The sequence below is a fragment of the Sceloporus occidentalis genome, unplaced genomic scaffold, assembly GCF_023333645.1.
Source record: "Sceloporus occidentalis isolate IW3139 unplaced genomic scaffold, rSceOcc1.0.p SCAF_4, whole genome shotgun sequence".
Classification (NCBI taxonomy): domain Eukaryota; kingdom Metazoa; phylum Chordata; class Lepidosauria; order Squamata; family Phrynosomatidae; genus Sceloporus; species Sceloporus occidentalis.
In genome coordinates, this window is record NW_028316984.1 from 65,979,200 (window position 1) to 65,997,250 (window position 18,051).

The following is an 18,051-nucleotide window of genomic DNA, read 5'->3' on the forward strand; positions in this document are numbered from 1 at the left end:
GGGGGGGGGGGGAGAAAAAAACATACTCCCAGGATAATTGCACAATCTGTCGGCAAATTTTCAGATGACATTATGCTCAACCAGGAGTTCCCCCAGGAAAAGCCAGCAATTATCCAGGAACAAACTATTCATGGGAAATCCCATGAATAAGCTTCTCAATACTGCAATTGAAGCACGATTGCAAGTGAAAGCTTAGAGAGCCCTGGTGGTGCAGTGGTTAAATGCCTGTACTGCAGCCACTCGCTCACAAACCATTTGTGAGTTCAATACCAGCTCAGGGGCTCAGGCTGGCATCCTTCTGAGGTCTCTAAAATGAGTACCCAGATTTTGTTGGGGACAATTAGCTTACACTTTGTAAACCGCTTAGGGAGTGCTTAAGTGCACTGATAACCAGTATAGAAATGTACTTGCTATTGCTATGATCACACTTCAATTGCAATATTAGGGAAACAACCCAGGCATTTCAAAAGGGCTGCAGGCAGCATTGGCTGGGATCTTTACATTTTAAAGTGGCTGCGGTCAGCAGCCTGGGATATTTAAAATTTTAACTGGGCTGCAGGAAGCACCCCAGGATCTTTAAAATTTAATGGGCTGCAGGAAGCAGCCCAGGAACTTGAAAATTGAAACAGCACATGTGCACAACAATCCAATCCAATGTAATATTGATTCATTCACTGAATTGTGCAGAAAGCAATCATGCAATTCAATGGGTATTGTCCTGCATTGTTGCGTGAGAGCACAACTGTGTGAAAATATTGAGCGTTATTATTCCTTTGTGTTTTCACTACTGCGATTATTGCTGAATTGGCCCCCGTGTGATAATCCCCATAAACATTCACAGCATATAAAAAAATCATATCATAACAAAATATGAAATTCTAGTCCAGAAAAAGAACTTTTCCAAGCTATGATTTGAAGCTAACTTCTAAGAGAATGAGACCTTTAGTCCATCTAACCCATGTTTATCCACTCTAAAGGATAGATGTTCCTCCAGATCTCAACTAAAGGTTTTTCTATTTTCATGTTGTTCTATTTTTATTGGTTTTTTGAGGTTGTTTTTATGATGTGTTAATTTTTATTGATTCTGTGAACCGCTTTGATCACCTCGGAAAAACGGTATAAAAATAAAACATATTATTATTATTATTATTATTATTATTATTATTATTATTTCCCAGTCCCTTCTACATTAAGCCTTTAATTTACAGTGCCAAGAAAAGAACCTGGGATCTTTCAGATAAAAAAAGAGCACTTGGCTACTGACGTATGGCCATTGAAATCAATGTGAAAGTGAAATCTCAAGTGCACTCATCAATAGCAATCTAGTTCTGTTTGCCTGATCCAATAGTGAGCCACGAAACTGAGATAATGATTTTATCATGAACCTAATATCATTTATAAGGTAGAGGTGTGAGTCATGATGTTGGACTGCACTTCCCTGCATTCCTCACCACTGACTATGCAGGCTAGGGCTCATGGAAGTTGCAATCCAACAACATCTGGAAAACTTTATGATTTCCATCCCATGTCATAAGGACATTAGAACACAAAAGGGGGCAAGGATATTGCTGTTTCATCACTTTGCAGTCCTTTGTAAACTTCTTTACAGTCTTTTGCCCACCCAGAATAAGGGCCTCCTAGTTCTCTAAGATGTAGGATACTCAAGCAAAAAAAAATCTAATGATGTGTTCCTTAGAGCGCTAATTTGTACAACAATTTGAAGAAGAAAAGAAACAGCAGAAGTACTTTCAAAGCAGCGCACGAACCCCCTGCAGTCTTATGAAATTCCAAATAGTAGTACTGGTTGTCATTCTTTGAGTCAGGGGGTGGGGAAGATGTGGCTCGTGGGCACCATTCATGCAAAACCCTCCCTCAATTCCCCAGTAACCTCCTAACTCAATTTTTTAAAAAAAGATTTAATACAAATTTGCAGATAAAAATCACCTGACATTTCACCCAAAGGCCCTCCCCATATGTGTTAGCAGGAAACAACAACAACAACATAATACCTCCAATGTCTCTATTCCCTTTCAGAACTCCCTCAAATACCTTCTTTCCCCTTCATTTCTTCTTCAAAATGTTAACAGAAAGTCATGTGATGTTACTTCTCATCACTATTTGGGAGGGGAAATGGAGACAAAACAAGATATTTGGGCACACTGGGAGGGGGCAGTGGAAAACTGGCCCCTGCATAGTTGCCTATCCATGCTCTGGATGAACAAGATGATCTCTCCACTGGTGTGTGGTCTGGTCTGTCAAAGGTGGACATAAGGGACTAAATCAGCAAAGAGGAAGAGTTGGTAGGGATTCTGCCACATCATTAACTCTTCCTGAATTTCTCCTTGCTCCTCTCCCCTACCTCCAAAACAGCCAAGGAAACATTCACAGGAATTGACGGCTGTTGCTCTCTAACATACCTGTCAGTAGGTACATTCAGACTGATGAGGAGAATTTTGCACTTACATACAAGACAGAATTCGAAGAAGGACAGAAGTAATGGGCAAGAGTAGCCACTTATGGCAAAGTACCTAGGGAAACAGGGTTGTCAACGACTGTAAAATAATGGCTGGCTGGCATTTAAAGATATCTTCAGGTTACTACATGATACATTTTGGCAAGGGTTTTTTAATTTGTTTTTTTTTTTTTTTTTGCAGAGGTGCTTCCTCATGAGATAAAAGACATTCTCCTGTCTTAGTGATTTTCCTGACGCGCATATCTTGCATTTAGTGTGCACTGTTGTGTGATCATAATGTGTTTAGTCATTAAAAGCAAACATAGGTTTAATTTGCAAATTTCATGACTGATTTATGTATCTCTGAAAAGGTCCCATAGTGTGTGTGAGAGAGGGAATATACATCCCCTTTAATGGCTAATTTTAGTCATTCCATTATTTCAATTAATAAACACCATTTAATAAATATTCTGCAGATCATTAAAGACTAAACAGGAATTGGATCAAGTGTAAAGCAACAACAAGAATTCTTCCTCACCTGAAAGAAGACAGAATAACCAAGGCAATTGTCAGTGCCACAAGGGAAACACTGGTCCCAACTGTGTACACAATCTCCAGCTTCATCAGATATGATACCTGTACGGAAGCATTAGGGGATACTTCATTCAGACAGAGGTATGTTCATGTAAAACTTTCTATCTTATTTTAAATTACTTATCTTAAAATCAAGTGACAGATAACATTCTTTTTCAGAATGTGCTGTTATTATTTGTTCTAAAGATGACATAAATTAATTTGAAATGGACTGTAATAAGAGTGATGAAAAATCATATATGCCACTCAAGCTACCAGAAACAGGCCTGATTTCAAACACATGAGAGGGTATGATAAAGAAATATGCCCATACACTATTACCATGCTTGTTATCACTAGGATTGGTGTCACCTGGTTCAGTAGCTCATGGTGTCATACACCCCTCCCAAACAAACCTCTTCTATACTACACTATAAAGAATCCTTAGTGATGTTTTTTGTACTGATGTTACTCATATATCCTAATTCCCATATATCATCGAATGCAATGGTAGTAGTTGTGACATAAACAACTAGTAAACTTAAAATTATACCTTTAAATTACATTATCATATTCATAGCCTAAATGTGGGTGTGTATGTATATATATAATTTTATGTGGTTAAAATTAAAATTTAGTAAAATGTGATGTTTTTAAATAAAACTTTAAAAGAATAATTATTTCTAAAAAATAAATTAAATTGAAAATTGAAAAAATCCGGGGATTCTCCTTTCTCCTCCCCCTGATCCTTACTCAACTCACACCATCTCTTCAGCATTTTAAAGGGACACAGGCAAATGCCACAGCCCATGTTACTACTGTATTCAATGCCAAGAAGTAAGTGCTACTTGTTCAGGACCAGTGTTAATATAACTGTTATTGTCTACATCCATTTTCACTCTGGACTTACCCATAGTCATGTATTATACTCCATGCATCTGATGAAATGGATTTCAGTCTATGACAGCTCACAGTAAAATAAACACATTAGTCTATTAAGAGTACCATAAGGCTTGTGCTTTTTCTTTTTCTGAAACAAAGCTTCCTTTTTGAAATGATATAAATTGGTTTGCCATTGCGTACATGCACAATATTCACATAAGAGGAAACAATCAGGGTACAAACTGTGCTGCCTTGATAACCCTGGCCACAGAGGACCAGATCCAAGTAAATATAATGCTAGCCATATAGAACAAATGAGATTTGGATGCCTATTCCTAAACTTCAAAGGTGTCATCTATAGTAAAATACTATCTGATAGGTGTAATGCTATTTTTTGTCACTAGATGTTACTGTTTCAACAGAATTCCTTGCATTGCTCTGTACTGCTGTGCTCATGCACAATTAGTTGTTCCCAACTAAATCAGGGAAGGATAAACACACATATGATGATGGACAGACATAGACTGTGTGAGTTAAAAGTGGCATAAAAAATATGAAGACAGATACCAATGATACCAAAAAAGTCAGAAGAATAAACAGAGGAACCCTCTCCCTATCTCTCAAGTGGAAGTTATTCCTCAAGATGATTAAATCAATTTCAGCCCTATTAAGAGGATCTACATAATCACTTTTATCCAAGAAAATCTGAGTTGATTGGTTACCAAGCAGGCGCTGCCCCAAAAGGAAAGATCTGAGACAGGGTGAATTACCTCTTTGGCTCAACCTCTCAGCCCTGCCTTGGCAGATTAAATATTCTACAATGGACTGGAGCCCAGAGCAAGCAAGGCAAATCTCATCCTCCCAGGAATCATGTCCGCATCCCATAGTCACATGACTGAAAAGTAAGCATGCATCTGAAACCAAGTAAACAGAACTCCATGGAACTCAAATAACTACTAGAACACCTCCTGTTACAACCATTCCTGCGTAGGCACAAGTGATTTTATTACCAACTACTTTGCAAATTCCAGGCTTTCAAACATTTCAATCCACCTTCTTTCTGTTCCATCTTATAAAAGGCATTCAAACAACACATGGAAAAGTTCTGCTGGAAAGTATTTAACTTATGTGATGATGACGAATAAGTTAGCAGCACTAACATGAGGGATTCTAACATGGGCACGGATTTACCCATTCCCCATTTACCCTGCAGTCATGGAATGGCATTTTTCATTGAACTCAGGTGTTTGAAGGAAAAAAGAAAGAAAAAAGGAAAAATCTTTGATGATGAAGCATACCTAGCAGTGCTCAAACCTACAGGAAATTCTCCCAGAGACCATCAGATTTACAGGACTCAATGACAAAACATCTTAATGGAGATCATAGGTGCATCTACACTGTAGAAACAAGCAATCTGAAACCACTGCCATGGCTCCATCCTACAAAATCCTGGAATTAGCAGTTTTGTGAGGCACCAGCACTCTTTGGCAGAGAATGTTAAAGATTTTGTAAAACTATAAATCCCAGGACACCATAGGATGGAGCTATGGCACCTAAGGTACTATCAAACTGTATTATTTCTACAGTGTAGATGTACCCTTCATCTCTGAAGAGGCCTGGGGAGGCTTCTAGTACTAGAGCCTAATCTAAAACCGACTAAATGCCTCAAAACACACAGCAGAAATAATCCAGTTTGAGACCATTTTAACTGCCCTGTCTTAGTGCTAGGGAACCCTGGGAATTGTAGGTTATTGTAGTACCAAAGCTCTGTGACAGAGAAGGCTAAATGCCTCACAAAACTTCCCAGAATTCCCTAGCACTGAGCCAGGGCAGTTAAAGCAGTCTTACATTGGATTATTCCTGCAGTGTGTTTTGGACCTGTGTTTTCAAGCCACTTTTAACTCACACATAAAGAATATTATGTCTGTTTTGATAATCTCAACTCACCTTAGGTTCCCACTCAATTATGGGGGCATTGATTTCATCTGCATTTAAGCCACAGGCAATATATGGTCTTGGATATTTTTCTGACCAGCCTTCCCTGGTGCAGTTACGATATATAAACCCTGTATTTCAGTCACAGGGAAAAATGCATATGATTAATTATTGTCAGAAAATTACTAAAGGCATTCCAAAGTTATTGAAATTTCTTGTAGGATACTGCAAGTATTCAGTCATATTAATGCTATAGCTATTATATTATGCAATGGACTATAAACAAAATGAAAACAAATTATTGGGAACATTTGTTTATTAAAACTTATTTTTTAAAAAACCAAAGACCACAAAAGAGTTATATAATTGTAAAGTTGATAACAAAGACAATGAAATCCTATATATTCATATACCTTAGCTCAGTTATTAATCAAAATGGAGACTATAGTCAAAACACCAGAAGACTAAGGGGTGAAGCACAATACACCGGCTTCGGGGCAGCATGAGGCATGGTGTTTAGATAATGCACGGCCCAATGCCACCCCCAAGCTGTGTCATGCTGCCTGCCCAACCATATGGCAGGCAGCGTGGCAGCGCTCCAGCAACGCAGCACCAAAAAGCCACCATCATGCAGAAAAGCTGGCTTTTTGCCAGCTCAAAAAGAAACAGCTTTCTGCTGCTTCTTTTTGAGCTGGCAAAAATCCAGATCAGGGGCACAGCATGAGGTTGCCACAGCCTTGATCCAGCATTCAAAGGGGCGGCATGAAGCTGCCGCTTCAGGGCCATTTGTTTCAGCCCTAAGACTTTAAAAGGCAGGTGTGAAAAAATTATAGCACATCCTCAAGTGTAAAGATAGACAATTGAACACCAAGATCAGGATCATCCATGCTACAGTGTTACCAGTTTCTATGTATGGATGTGAAAGATGAACAGTGAAGAAATCTGACAGGGGAAAAATCAGCCTATTGTAATGTGGTGCTAGAAAAGAGTTCTGTAGACAATGTGGGCTGCCTTGGCTCCTGGAAGGGATGGTTTCCCAAGTGAATTCTATAAAGTCTTTGAAACTGACTTAATCTGTCATTTTAAAAGATCGGTTCAATATTATTTATTTTTTATATTTATTTCTATCCCACTCCCATTGCTATGTCATCAGTGTGTCCTTTCCTATTACACACTAACTTTAAAAATGGAGAAAAATGCAAACAATATAGACAATGGAAAAAGAAAGGATTATATTTGATTAAAGACCTCTTTTTAATGTATAAACCCTCATCATTAAAGCGAATCTAAATAAAGCTTTCTGACATTTAAGTGGGATGGTTGCAAAAGTACCAATTCAATTCTTTATTAATTATATAGAGAGACATTTGTGTGCCCTAGAGACATTGACTAGGTTTGAATTCACATGCATTTCTCCTTCAATTGTTAAAGGTCTGGTATGTAATTTAAAAGATAACATAATTGAAGAAACACATGGAAGAGAGGAAGGACCAAGGATTTTGTGGGAATCAGACCTTAAAGTTGCTATTTCAGAAGCACAGTGGAATAAAATATGGAGCACACACCCTTCCAAACTGCATACATTTAATTTGTTACTGTTCATTTTTATGTTGTTGTTGTTATTTGGATTATAACTGGCAGAATCACCCAATCAGCATGACCAGTGGCCAGGAGGCTCTGATCTCTACCATTGTGCTCAGTACAATGACCATTTAGGTGGCTCTGAAATGCTGTACCTCTTACAATGAAATCACTTGTCCTCTCCCACTGTTGCTCCCCAACAATGGCATCTCAACCTGGAGGTACCACATTGCCATCACGACTAACAACCATTGTTTTCTTTAAATTCAGAAATGCTGTGTCCCTTTTATATTGTGGTTACTGAACATCTCATAAAGTCAAGCTGTTTCCCCAGGCAGAGAGATACAGTGGTACCCCGGGATACGAATTGATCGCGTTACGAAATTTCCGGGGTACGAAAAAGTTAGATTGGAAAAAACTGTTCCGGGTAACGAAAGATTTTTCGGGTTACGAAATTCATTTCGGCGCGAAATTTAAATGCGAAGCGCGGCTAGCGGCTTTCCAGCGCTAACGGAAAGCCTTTTCGGGTTGCGAAATGTATCGGGTTACGAACGGCGCCACGGAACGAATTAATTTCGTAACCCGAGGTAGCACTGTATAGCAGGGCTTTTGATTCCTGGACTGACTTTCTACTTTTTCTTATTGCAACATCAATTGAAGAGCAAAGAAGCAGAGCAGAAAGCAGATGATCAGTTTTGCAGTATTTTTCAGAGTTGGTCACAAAAGTAGGAATTAAGGACTACAGTAGAATTGGCCATCCGAATGTCCTTTGCTTCATTCAACAAGGAGAACACATCACTCTTTCTGGACCCAATTCCTAGAATTCTTCTTAGAGTCTGTGCTTGTGAGTTTGTCCTGTAAAATGGCTCCAGTAAGCACTGCTAAGGTGAGGAATGATGGAAGCTACAGCCCTATAGCATCTGGAATGCCAGATATTCTCCATCCCTGTTTTAGTCTTTCAACATTGTACGAGTAAATACAGTGTACCTTGGCCTTTCAGAGTGTCCCTGGAACACACTACACACTATTTTTTAGTTTTACCTGTTTGTCCAGTTATGATTTGGAAGGCTTGGGGGCAAGGCACGCTAACAGTCTGGCCAACCGAAGAAGACAGCCAGCATGTTATATTATCCCACATTCCAAGGCACCTGCCTAAGATGAAAAAACAACAACAATAAATACAGTTGGAAGTTGATGGCTTTAACCTGAAGAAACCTAAGGAGATCCATCTTTGCTTCCTGAACTAGCTGCCCTCCAAATAAATTGGGACTACACTTCCCATCATCCCCCACCAGATACATAGCCAATCACTTTGGAGACCGCTATCAAGGTTTCTGTTGAGAGGTTAATTCTGTTGTGACATCCAACAATGCACTTCAAAAGAAACTCGCACTATTAAGGGCAAGGGGGTGTTTTTAAAAAGGTAAAAGCAGCCAGACACTTTGGGCAGATCTAACCCATTTTTATTTCCCATCTCACAAGGAATTGCTAAGCAGTGTGACAAAAAACTGAGGGCTGGGGAAGGTGATTGCAAATGTAGAAAACATCATATGTTAGGAGAAGTTAAGAAATGTAACAGAGTATAATTCTATACATGAGTTCAATGGGTTTTATCCCAATGAAGCATTAAAAACAACAGATAAAAAGAATGGGAATGGCACAACCCTCCAAATGATTTTGGACTTTAACTCCCAGCATTCCTCACCACTGGGTGTGTGGGCTAGATCTGATGGGAGCTGTATTCCAACAACATCTGGAGAACTGCATGATTCTCACTCCAGTACAGAGACACTGAAATACTGAAAAAGAGAAATGTACATTTATCTCAAGAAAAGTATGCGTGTACGTGTGTGTCTGTTTGTGTGCGTGCATGCGCACTGTGAAGGACAATTTAAAGGGAGAAATGAAAGTTGTTTTCAAAGATCTGAAAGGCATACTTCTGAGTATTCGTTCCCTAGGAAAACCCCATGAAATCCACAAGGTTCCCATAAAGTCAACAGGCAATGTCAAGGCACACAAACACTCCCACCCACCTACCCACCCAGCCACCACATCTAAATCTGGAGCAGACCTGTTGTTCCAAATGGACTTAGAATCAGTCAGTAGAAAGGGTGGGGCAAACTTTAAAAGTACTTTGCTGAACTGTACAAGCCACATCTTAGGAAAAATTGGATTCACTCCTGCCAGAACATCTCCAAGATTGCCTGTCCTCCACTGCTTTGCTCAGGTCCTGCAGTTTCATGCTTGTGGCCTCTCTGATTGAATCCAACCATTTGATATGTAGTCTCCTTCTCTTTCTACTGCCCTCTACCTAGCATCATTGTCTTTTCCAGTAACTCATGCCTTCTCACATTATGACCAAAGTACAACGTCACTTTAGTCAACCTGGCTTCCAGGGACAGTTTGGGCTTAATCTATTCTAGAATCCATTTGTTTGTCTTCTTGGCTGTCCATAATATCCTCAGCAGTCTTCTCCAGCACCACATCTCAAATGAGTTGATTTTCTTTCTATTGGCTTTCTTTACTGTCCAGCTCTCACATCTGTACATGGTGATGAGGCAATCCTAATAGCCTTTATCTACTTTTCTATTTATTTTAAGTATATTTCTAGTTCTTGCCCTTTCCATATTTTCTATAAATGATTATTATGGCAGATACATATGATCAGGAATGTGTTCTGGAAAAATCTGTGGGTTCTCTGTAACCCCTTCATTTTCATAACAAAGGGTGGTTTTAAAAAGTGAACACTTTTAGACATGTACAATATTAGCAATGGTGTGGTTTTTTTTAAATTAATGGTGGGAAAGTAGAAAGGTCTCCTTTTATTTGCCCAGTAGCTTATAATGTACATGCTTTGAACTAAATCACTTAGAGGTCTGCATCATGTACAGTCTACATAGCACTGGAAGTGGCAGTATACCAGTCTCCCCAGTAACTAATCCTATTGCATCTCCAGAAACCTTTGTTGAAGAAATTCTGGTGAGTGGGCTGGGAAAAACACAAGAAAGGCAACTTTGTACAGTTGTTTTCTATTGCATCCTATGGATTGGACACCCACTCACTTGGAATTGGCATTTGTAACAGTGTGCCCCTGACAGCAACAACATTAAGCAAAGTGGGAAACAGGGAGGAAAGACACAGGGCCATTCATGTCCAAACTTCCCACAGATCCAATGGCTGCCCATTGGATGGATATAATCTGGACTTCACTCTGATTAATAGGGAAGGAAAAGCCACTGTTTTATTTACTGATACCAATAAAACGTCATTAATCAAAACCAGGAAGAAGTAAATTAACCTTAATCTTCAATTGGGCATTGTTCTCAGCGCTCTCTCCCAGAAGGCAACCCCTTCCCCCTCTCCCTGCCCGCCCAGCCCCCCACAACATACAAGCCCACAATTGCTCACCTGGTCATCTATAGATATCATAAAAGGGGACATAAATCATTCTAGGTCTCAGGTACATTATTCTGCTCCCACAGTGTTCCCAGGGGTGAGGGATGGGAATGCATGTGCCTCCTTTTTTCAAATATTATTGAAGAAGCACAAAAGCAAGAAGATTCATAATAAGGTTGAAAACAGTGCACAGTTCCAGAACAGACACATCTTTGGAAAGACACCAGAATGGGGTTTCTCCACTAGCAGCTATCTGTGGAAGGTTTCAGCAGTTTAGCAGGTTAAGTGATTGTGAAGAAAAAGGACTTGGAGACCTTGGAAAACGGATTGTTCCCACCATTTATTTTTGAAGAGCATATTGTTTCTCCTTCCCTGCTACACAAACTTGCACATACAGCCTCTCTCAGCAGAAATGGGTGCTAGTCATCTGGGGAACTTTCAACCTGATGCAATTACCTTCCCTCAAGATGTGGGGGTGTCAGAGGTTTAGTGCAACTAAGGTGACAGGAGACGTAATTACTATTTCCATATGAACCCTCTTCTTTGGAATCAGCATCCCTTTCTTCCTTCACTTTTTATGAAGTCTCTGGGGTGTCACTGCCAAATAATTACTTTCCAATATTTTCTGTGCTTTCAAAACTTCAACTGAGATTGCTCTATGTGTTTGTGTATGTGTTTCTGTGCCCTCTACATACACCAAACTGCAGCACCAGCCTGTCAGGTATAGGCCGGCAATTGAGGCTTGTAAGGGCTTCAGAATGTCTTCTGTCCAAGTTTCACACATTTTTACTGCTTTATGATCAGTCCACCTGCGGAATTAATGATGAACTGCTGGTTAGTGGCCCCTTAATTAGTCAGCTTCTGTTTCCCATATGGCAGGGAAGAAATTGGCAGCTGTGACCCTCCAGATGTTTTTGGCCTACAATTCACATTAGGCCTAAATTACACAGTCAGTAGGAAAGGATTGTGAAACTTGCAGTCCAACATCTGGAAAGGCACTTCAACATTTCAATTTTCTCCTTTCCATTCATTCATTCATTCATTCTTTCTTTCCTTTCCTTCTATTTGGTTAAAAAATAAAAGATATGAATTACGCCCCTCTTACAAACTGAAACAGACTGCTCAGAGGAGACAAGTGAAGCACAATTCATCACGTATAGCACAACTGTACTGAACAGAAATCAATAAATTTGGAAGGAGGAAAGTTTTAATGTTGCAAGTGATCTTTGCAGTAAAGGCTTAAACAAAGATCTTGTTTATGGGGCATGCATTATAACATTATAAAGGCTGGGTGGAACTAACGTTTTAATTGCATCCAGAGGAAAAAGCTAAATCTCAGAATAGTAGAATCTATTTTAAACAAATCTAAAGAACACTAGAGCTGAAGCAACCAGCATGTCTGTGACAGCCAGTGCCACAGGAAACAGCACCAGTCTTTTCCTTCTGCATCCTCCCACTTCCACTTATTATTCTCTCAGTTAGGCTCCCCATAAGATCTACCAGTAATACTCCATGTCAGCCTCCATGTCAGCTGTATGGAGAATCCACTACAAGTTTTAGGCTGCTGCCACACTGAAGAATTAATGCATTTTGACACTGTTTAACTGTCATGGCTCCATTGTATGTAATCCTGGAATTTGTAGTTTGATATGGCATCAGAGCTCTCTGACAGAGAAAGCCAAATATCTTACAAAACTGCAAATCCCAGAATTCCATAGCACTGAGCCATAGCACTTAAAGCCGTGCCAAACTGCATTAATTTTGCAGTGTAGATGCAGGGTCTTCAAAAGAGCTATATATGGTGCTGAAACTTGTATCCAAAATAGGCTTAGCCACTTGGGGAATTCCTTTGAATTTTGTGGAGAAATCTGGAGCAGATTTACTGCCCCACTGGCATGGAAGCCACCAAGTGCCACTGCTAATGGTGTTGCTGTTGGGAGAGCCAAGGTAAGCCACTGATGATCTTCCACTCTCTACTATTTTCAAATAAGCAGTCCTCCACAATGCAAACAGTCAGATTGCATTGACCTAAACAAATGCTTATAAACACTGTACAAATGGGATCAGAGCTTTATGCTTATGACAAACCAAAATATCTTATCTTCCTATAAGAAACTGAGAGCATATTTTTTCCATCAATCCAGTGTTTTACCTGAACTGCCCAACAATTCATTGTCCACAGTCCTGTTTGCTTCTTCTTCGGAGAGGGCTAAAGTGCACAGCTCTTCTTCCATCCTCATGATTTTCTTGATTTCACATGATGAAATAAAGGCTCTGGTCTGCTAATTTAGAAAGTAAGTGCGCTTTTATTAGTTGAAAGCTACCTACAAAATACAACAGTTGCATAAAAATTTCCTGAGCAGCATCTGGTTAATATGGAGGAGACATGCAAATAGTTGTCAGTTTCAAAACATCTCACATTTAGAAAGAAAAATATTAAGCACTGATTATTTTGGAGAGATAATGGTTTGAATGTTGAAGTATGACTCTGGAGACCAGGGTTCAGTTCCCAGCTCACCATGAAACCGGCGTGGTGACCTTGGGCAAGTCACATGTTCTCAGCCTCAAAGGAAGGCAATGGCAAACCTCCTCTGAAGAAACTTGCCAAGAAGAAAACCATCAAGTCCTAGGATTCCATGGCACAAAGACACGGCAGTTAAAGTAGTATCAAAGCATTATAATTGCATAGTGTGGATCTACTTCTGGATGTTAGGAAGTGCAAGAAAGACTTCACATCTGTCTACAGCCATAGGAATATAAGTATGGAGAACTATCTGTGGTAAAGAAATCCTAGAGAGCTTGCCTTCTTAGTCCCCTCACAAGCACCTGTGTATCTTTAGGAAGGCCAACATCACATTCTTCCCAACATGGGAAGAGAAACCAGAGCTGCTCAAGCCAAACCATGACTTACAACAAGTCCACTAGTTCTGCTTTATTTCCAAACAACATCTCAAGAAGAAAAGAGGGAGAGTGCTCACCTCACCTTGCTAGATGTAAACATATCAGAAAATGTAAACAGGCCATAATGTTTCCAGATGTTATTTAAGATATTCTAAATACTAGGTGATGTTCATAAACATAGGTCAAGCAAGATGTCTGAAAAAGGCAAGAGCATGAAACTCTGTTCTACTGGAAGCAGTTAGCAGCTGTTGAGACAGAACAGGTACCACCATCAACAGCAAAATATATTTGTACAATTAGAAAAGATCCTAAAGAACAAAGACAAACAGCTGAGCACCTAAGTCAATTGTCCAAGCCATAGTATTCCTCATCACCATACAGGAATGTGACAGCTGGACAGTGAAAAAAGCAGGTAAGGGGGAAAAAAGGAACTCATTTGAGATGTGGTGAAGAGTGTTGAGGATACTGTGGAAATGCAAAAGGGTCCTGGAACAGATCAAACCATTTCTCTCCCATACTTTGGTGACATAATAAGAAGGCATGACTCAGTCAGAAAGATAATAATGCTCAGAAAGGTTGAGGGCAGTAGAAAGAGAGGAAGACTGCACACCAGATGGCTAGATTCAATTAAGGAAGTAACAAGCATGAATCTGCAAGACACAAGAGCAGCAGAGGACAGGGGGGCTTGGAGATTTCTCATCCATAGGGGTGTCATGAGTTGGGGCCGACTTGAGGGCAGTTAACAACAACAACAAACCAGCTCTGCTGGACTAAAGAGGAGCAAAATATTCCCATGAGACTGGCACTGCTGGACAGGAAGCCTTGTAAAGAGACAAGACTGGGATGAAAAACCTCAGTTTGAAACCCTAGAGAGCCACTATCAGTCAGAATTGACAGCACTGGTCTAGAAGGAACATAAGTCTTGCAAAAGGCAGTTTTTACTATCCTAACAAAACTATAATATAAAAGTCGTTTTCCAGTGGGTGGGTTCCTTACTCAGCTGAGCTCGAACACTTAAAGGCAGTGGGAGGAAACATGTGGACCGCCAGGTGTTTTGGACTCCAATTCCCATGAGCCCCAGACATCATGGCCAATGGTCAGGGATTACCTAGGAAGGTGTAGTCCAACACAGGTTTCCCACTCCAGGCCAAAACTCAGGGGAAGTATACAGATGTTTTTAACCATAATATCCCTTGCCTTTAGTCAAGCAGCCTAGAACCTGAGGTCAAAACCCTTGGAAGGACCATGGTTCCCCACCTCTAGATGTCTGCTAGCAAAGAGGACAAGTATAGTGCCAAGAGACATAGCTCAAGTTCTCAACATATGCCAGCTTCTAATCTTGCCTCTGGCATCAGTTCTTGTAAGCAACCAGCCACTATCATGGAACTCCTTCTCCTTATCTATATGTGAGTGATACTAGTCCATTTTACCAGGATATTGCAAGGGTCACCAAGACAATGTACAGTATATGAAGCATACTGAATCATTTATTGTCAGAATCATAGATGGATGAAACGAGATTCCACCAAGACATTAGGAAGAACTTTCTAATGGTAGGTGCTGTTTAACAGTGGAATAGACAACCTTAGGTGGTGATGGACATTTCTTCTTTGGTGATCTTAAAGCAGAGTTTGGATGAGAATCTTTCAGGAGTGTTGCAATTATGTATTCCTGCATAGCAGTACTACATGGCCTTTGTGGTCCCTTCCAACTCTGTGATTCTCTGCTTGCCTCAGGAGGAACACACAACACAAGAGAAGATGAGACTAATTGTTCACTTATTACATATAATCCAGTGGCTAAGCCATGCTCACTCTATGCTCATTTCCCCACTGAAAATTTCAAGGAACACCATTTTAAAGAAAGAGGGAACTGTGGACAGGATCGGAAAGAACATTCTTGTCTTAGAATCTCAATGTCACATCATAAGTTCTTTTTCATACCATGTATAAGACAAACAGGTGGAACTGTTAGATCAAAAAGTCAAAAGTAATTATAGAGGTAACTTATATCAGACATTACCGTAACAAGAGGTTTCAGTGTGAATGAAAACTAAAAGTAATTGAATGGTGAAAATAATAACTATTTTCCTGCCTTATTTTGCTTAACTGATTAATAGGTTAAAGGAATATAAGAGACTGATTAGAAATCAAACAGGGACTTGTTACTTTGAATTCTTCATCTCTTCTTAACTCTAGAAATGGAATAGCAGGGCTTTTTAAATTTAATTTTATTTGCAAAGTATTGTCATTGTTTCCCTTCAAGTCATTTCTGATTTATGGTGACTCCATTCAAATGTTTTCTTGGCAAGATTTGTTCAGAGGGGGGTTGCCTTTGCCTTCATCTGAGGCTAAGAATGTGACTTGCTCAAGGCTACCCAGTGGGTTTCTATGGCCATGTGTGAATTGGAAACCAGCTCTGAAGGGTCATGTCCAACATACAGATCACTACACTACACTGACTAAATGTTTAAAGCTCTTTTGCATGTTCGGTTTTTCTCTAAGATATAGTCATTTTTGGTTCAAATTAATAATAATCAGTAATAATATGTATCATGGAAGCAAGCCATAAATAAAGTTTAGAAAAGATATCAATAAGCACTCTGTTTAACAGTGAAATGAGCCTATCTGTTATAACCAATGATAAATATATTAATCATAAGCAAATATTTATTTTTGACTGGCCTATGGCTCAATATGCTTTATGATAGAGCAAACAGCCCTCATAAATGCTGGATTTTATGGACCTGAGAAATTGGCAGATGAGATCATCTCTGACACCATATTTAAATATTTTGGTTCTTATGGCACATATGAATCATATTAGGACCACACTGAACCTGGTAGTCTACCCAATTTATTTGCAGATGAGCACAGTAGAAACTTCTGGAGGAGAAAGTGTTTCTAGGGATGATTCATGCTCTCCTAAACTATAGCTACCTATGATGGTACAATTCAAAGTCATATAGCTGCATTAGTCTGGATGGGTATGGAAGGGATATTATAGCATCCTGTAGACTAACTAAGAGAAAGGAGTCTATAGCCAGTGGCATCATTACAGAGGATGTGGGGAGTACAGACCCCACCAGGTAACATCTTAAGAGGGGGTGACACCACTGCTCCTCAAACATCTGCCTTTTGGCAGAAATGGGCTCTGGCATTCACCTGAGTCCCATTAAAATGCTGAATAGATGGTGTAAGTGGGGTGAGGCTCAGTGGGAGGAGAACGGAGAAAAAATATTTTTTTAAATATATATATATTTAATAACATCGCATTTTACCAAATTTTTACTTTAAGCACATAAAACTATGTATATGTAAACACACCTAAGTTGTGTTAATGATGTTGTAATTTAAAAGTATAAATTTAATTGTGTTCGTTATGTCACAAATATTACCATTACATACATGGGAATTACAAGTAACTGAGAGTAACATTAGTGCAAAAAATATGACGAAGGATTTTGTGTTGTGTGGTGCAAGAGGAGAACAATGCAGGGGTGAAACTAAGAGTTAATGCACCAGGTGACACCAACCCGTTATGTTGTCTGTAACAAAAGCTTACGAAGTAGACTCAGTCTATGAAAGCTTATGCTATAAACTTCTCCCAGTTAGTCTCAAAGGTGGTACAAAATCCCTTTGCATATCAAAACTACCTATGTTTGTGCACATATTTCCCATGACAGATTCCCAGATTTTAAGCAATCCAATCCAAAAATCAGGGAGTGAAACTCCAATTTTCCTAACACAATCCTGTGCATGTTTACCTGGAAGTTGTACTGTGTTCAATAGAGCTTCTTTCCACATAGCAATGCAATTTTAGGAGTGAAGTCTTTTATTAAAATATTAAGCACAGTTCCCTAGGGATACAGTAAATCATATTGAACTCTGTAGGACTTCTAAGCAGACATATATAGAATTACATCATTAGCTTATCAACATGTTTCTCATGTATTTCTTTCTCTCTCCATTTCAGTGAGTAATCTACTCTGACAGTACATTTACTTGTTTCTTTGTCACAATACACAGTATAAACCTTTTCCTTTACTTACACTTAGTGCTGAAGATGCAAGGATAATCATTAGGATGGTCCACATGGTCAGTAGCTGTTTGTTTCTTTCATATCTCTCAGATACAGAATTCAAAGTCACTTGAATGAGCTCTTGGATATTCTTCAGCAAATTCGCTCAGGGCTTTTCATTCACTTTCTCGCTCTTGGACTTCTTAGCTCTCTGCATTGTGCTGTTACATTTGCTGCTGAGTACTAGCAGGTCTTCCAGTGCCTCTCTGCCACAGGATGCTTGATTTCACCAAAGCTGCAGGCACCTTTAT

The 18,051-nt window shown here is 39.5% G+C and overlaps 1 protein-coding gene across 1 annotated transcript in view; it reads right to left on the reverse strand.

The window, feature by feature from the left end:
* The window catches only part of SCTR (secretin receptor), a 52,233-nt gene extending 34,417 nt beyond the window's left edge, over positions 1-17,816 (reverse strand). The window contains exons 1-5 of the mRNA XM_089520185.1: positions 17,772-17,816; positions 12,972-13,101; positions 8,465-8,575; positions 5,855-5,973; positions 2,991-3,088 (exon numbers count right to left, since the gene is read on the reverse strand). Coding sequence (XP_089376311.1) covers positions 2,991-3,088; positions 5,855-5,973; positions 8,465-8,575; positions 12,972-13,101; positions 17,772-17,816 — 503 coding nt within the window. The remainder of the gene's footprint in view (positions 1-2,990; positions 3,089-5,854; positions 5,974-8,464; positions 8,576-12,971; positions 13,102-17,771) is intronic.
* Positions 17,817-18,051: the final 235 nt, after the last annotated feature.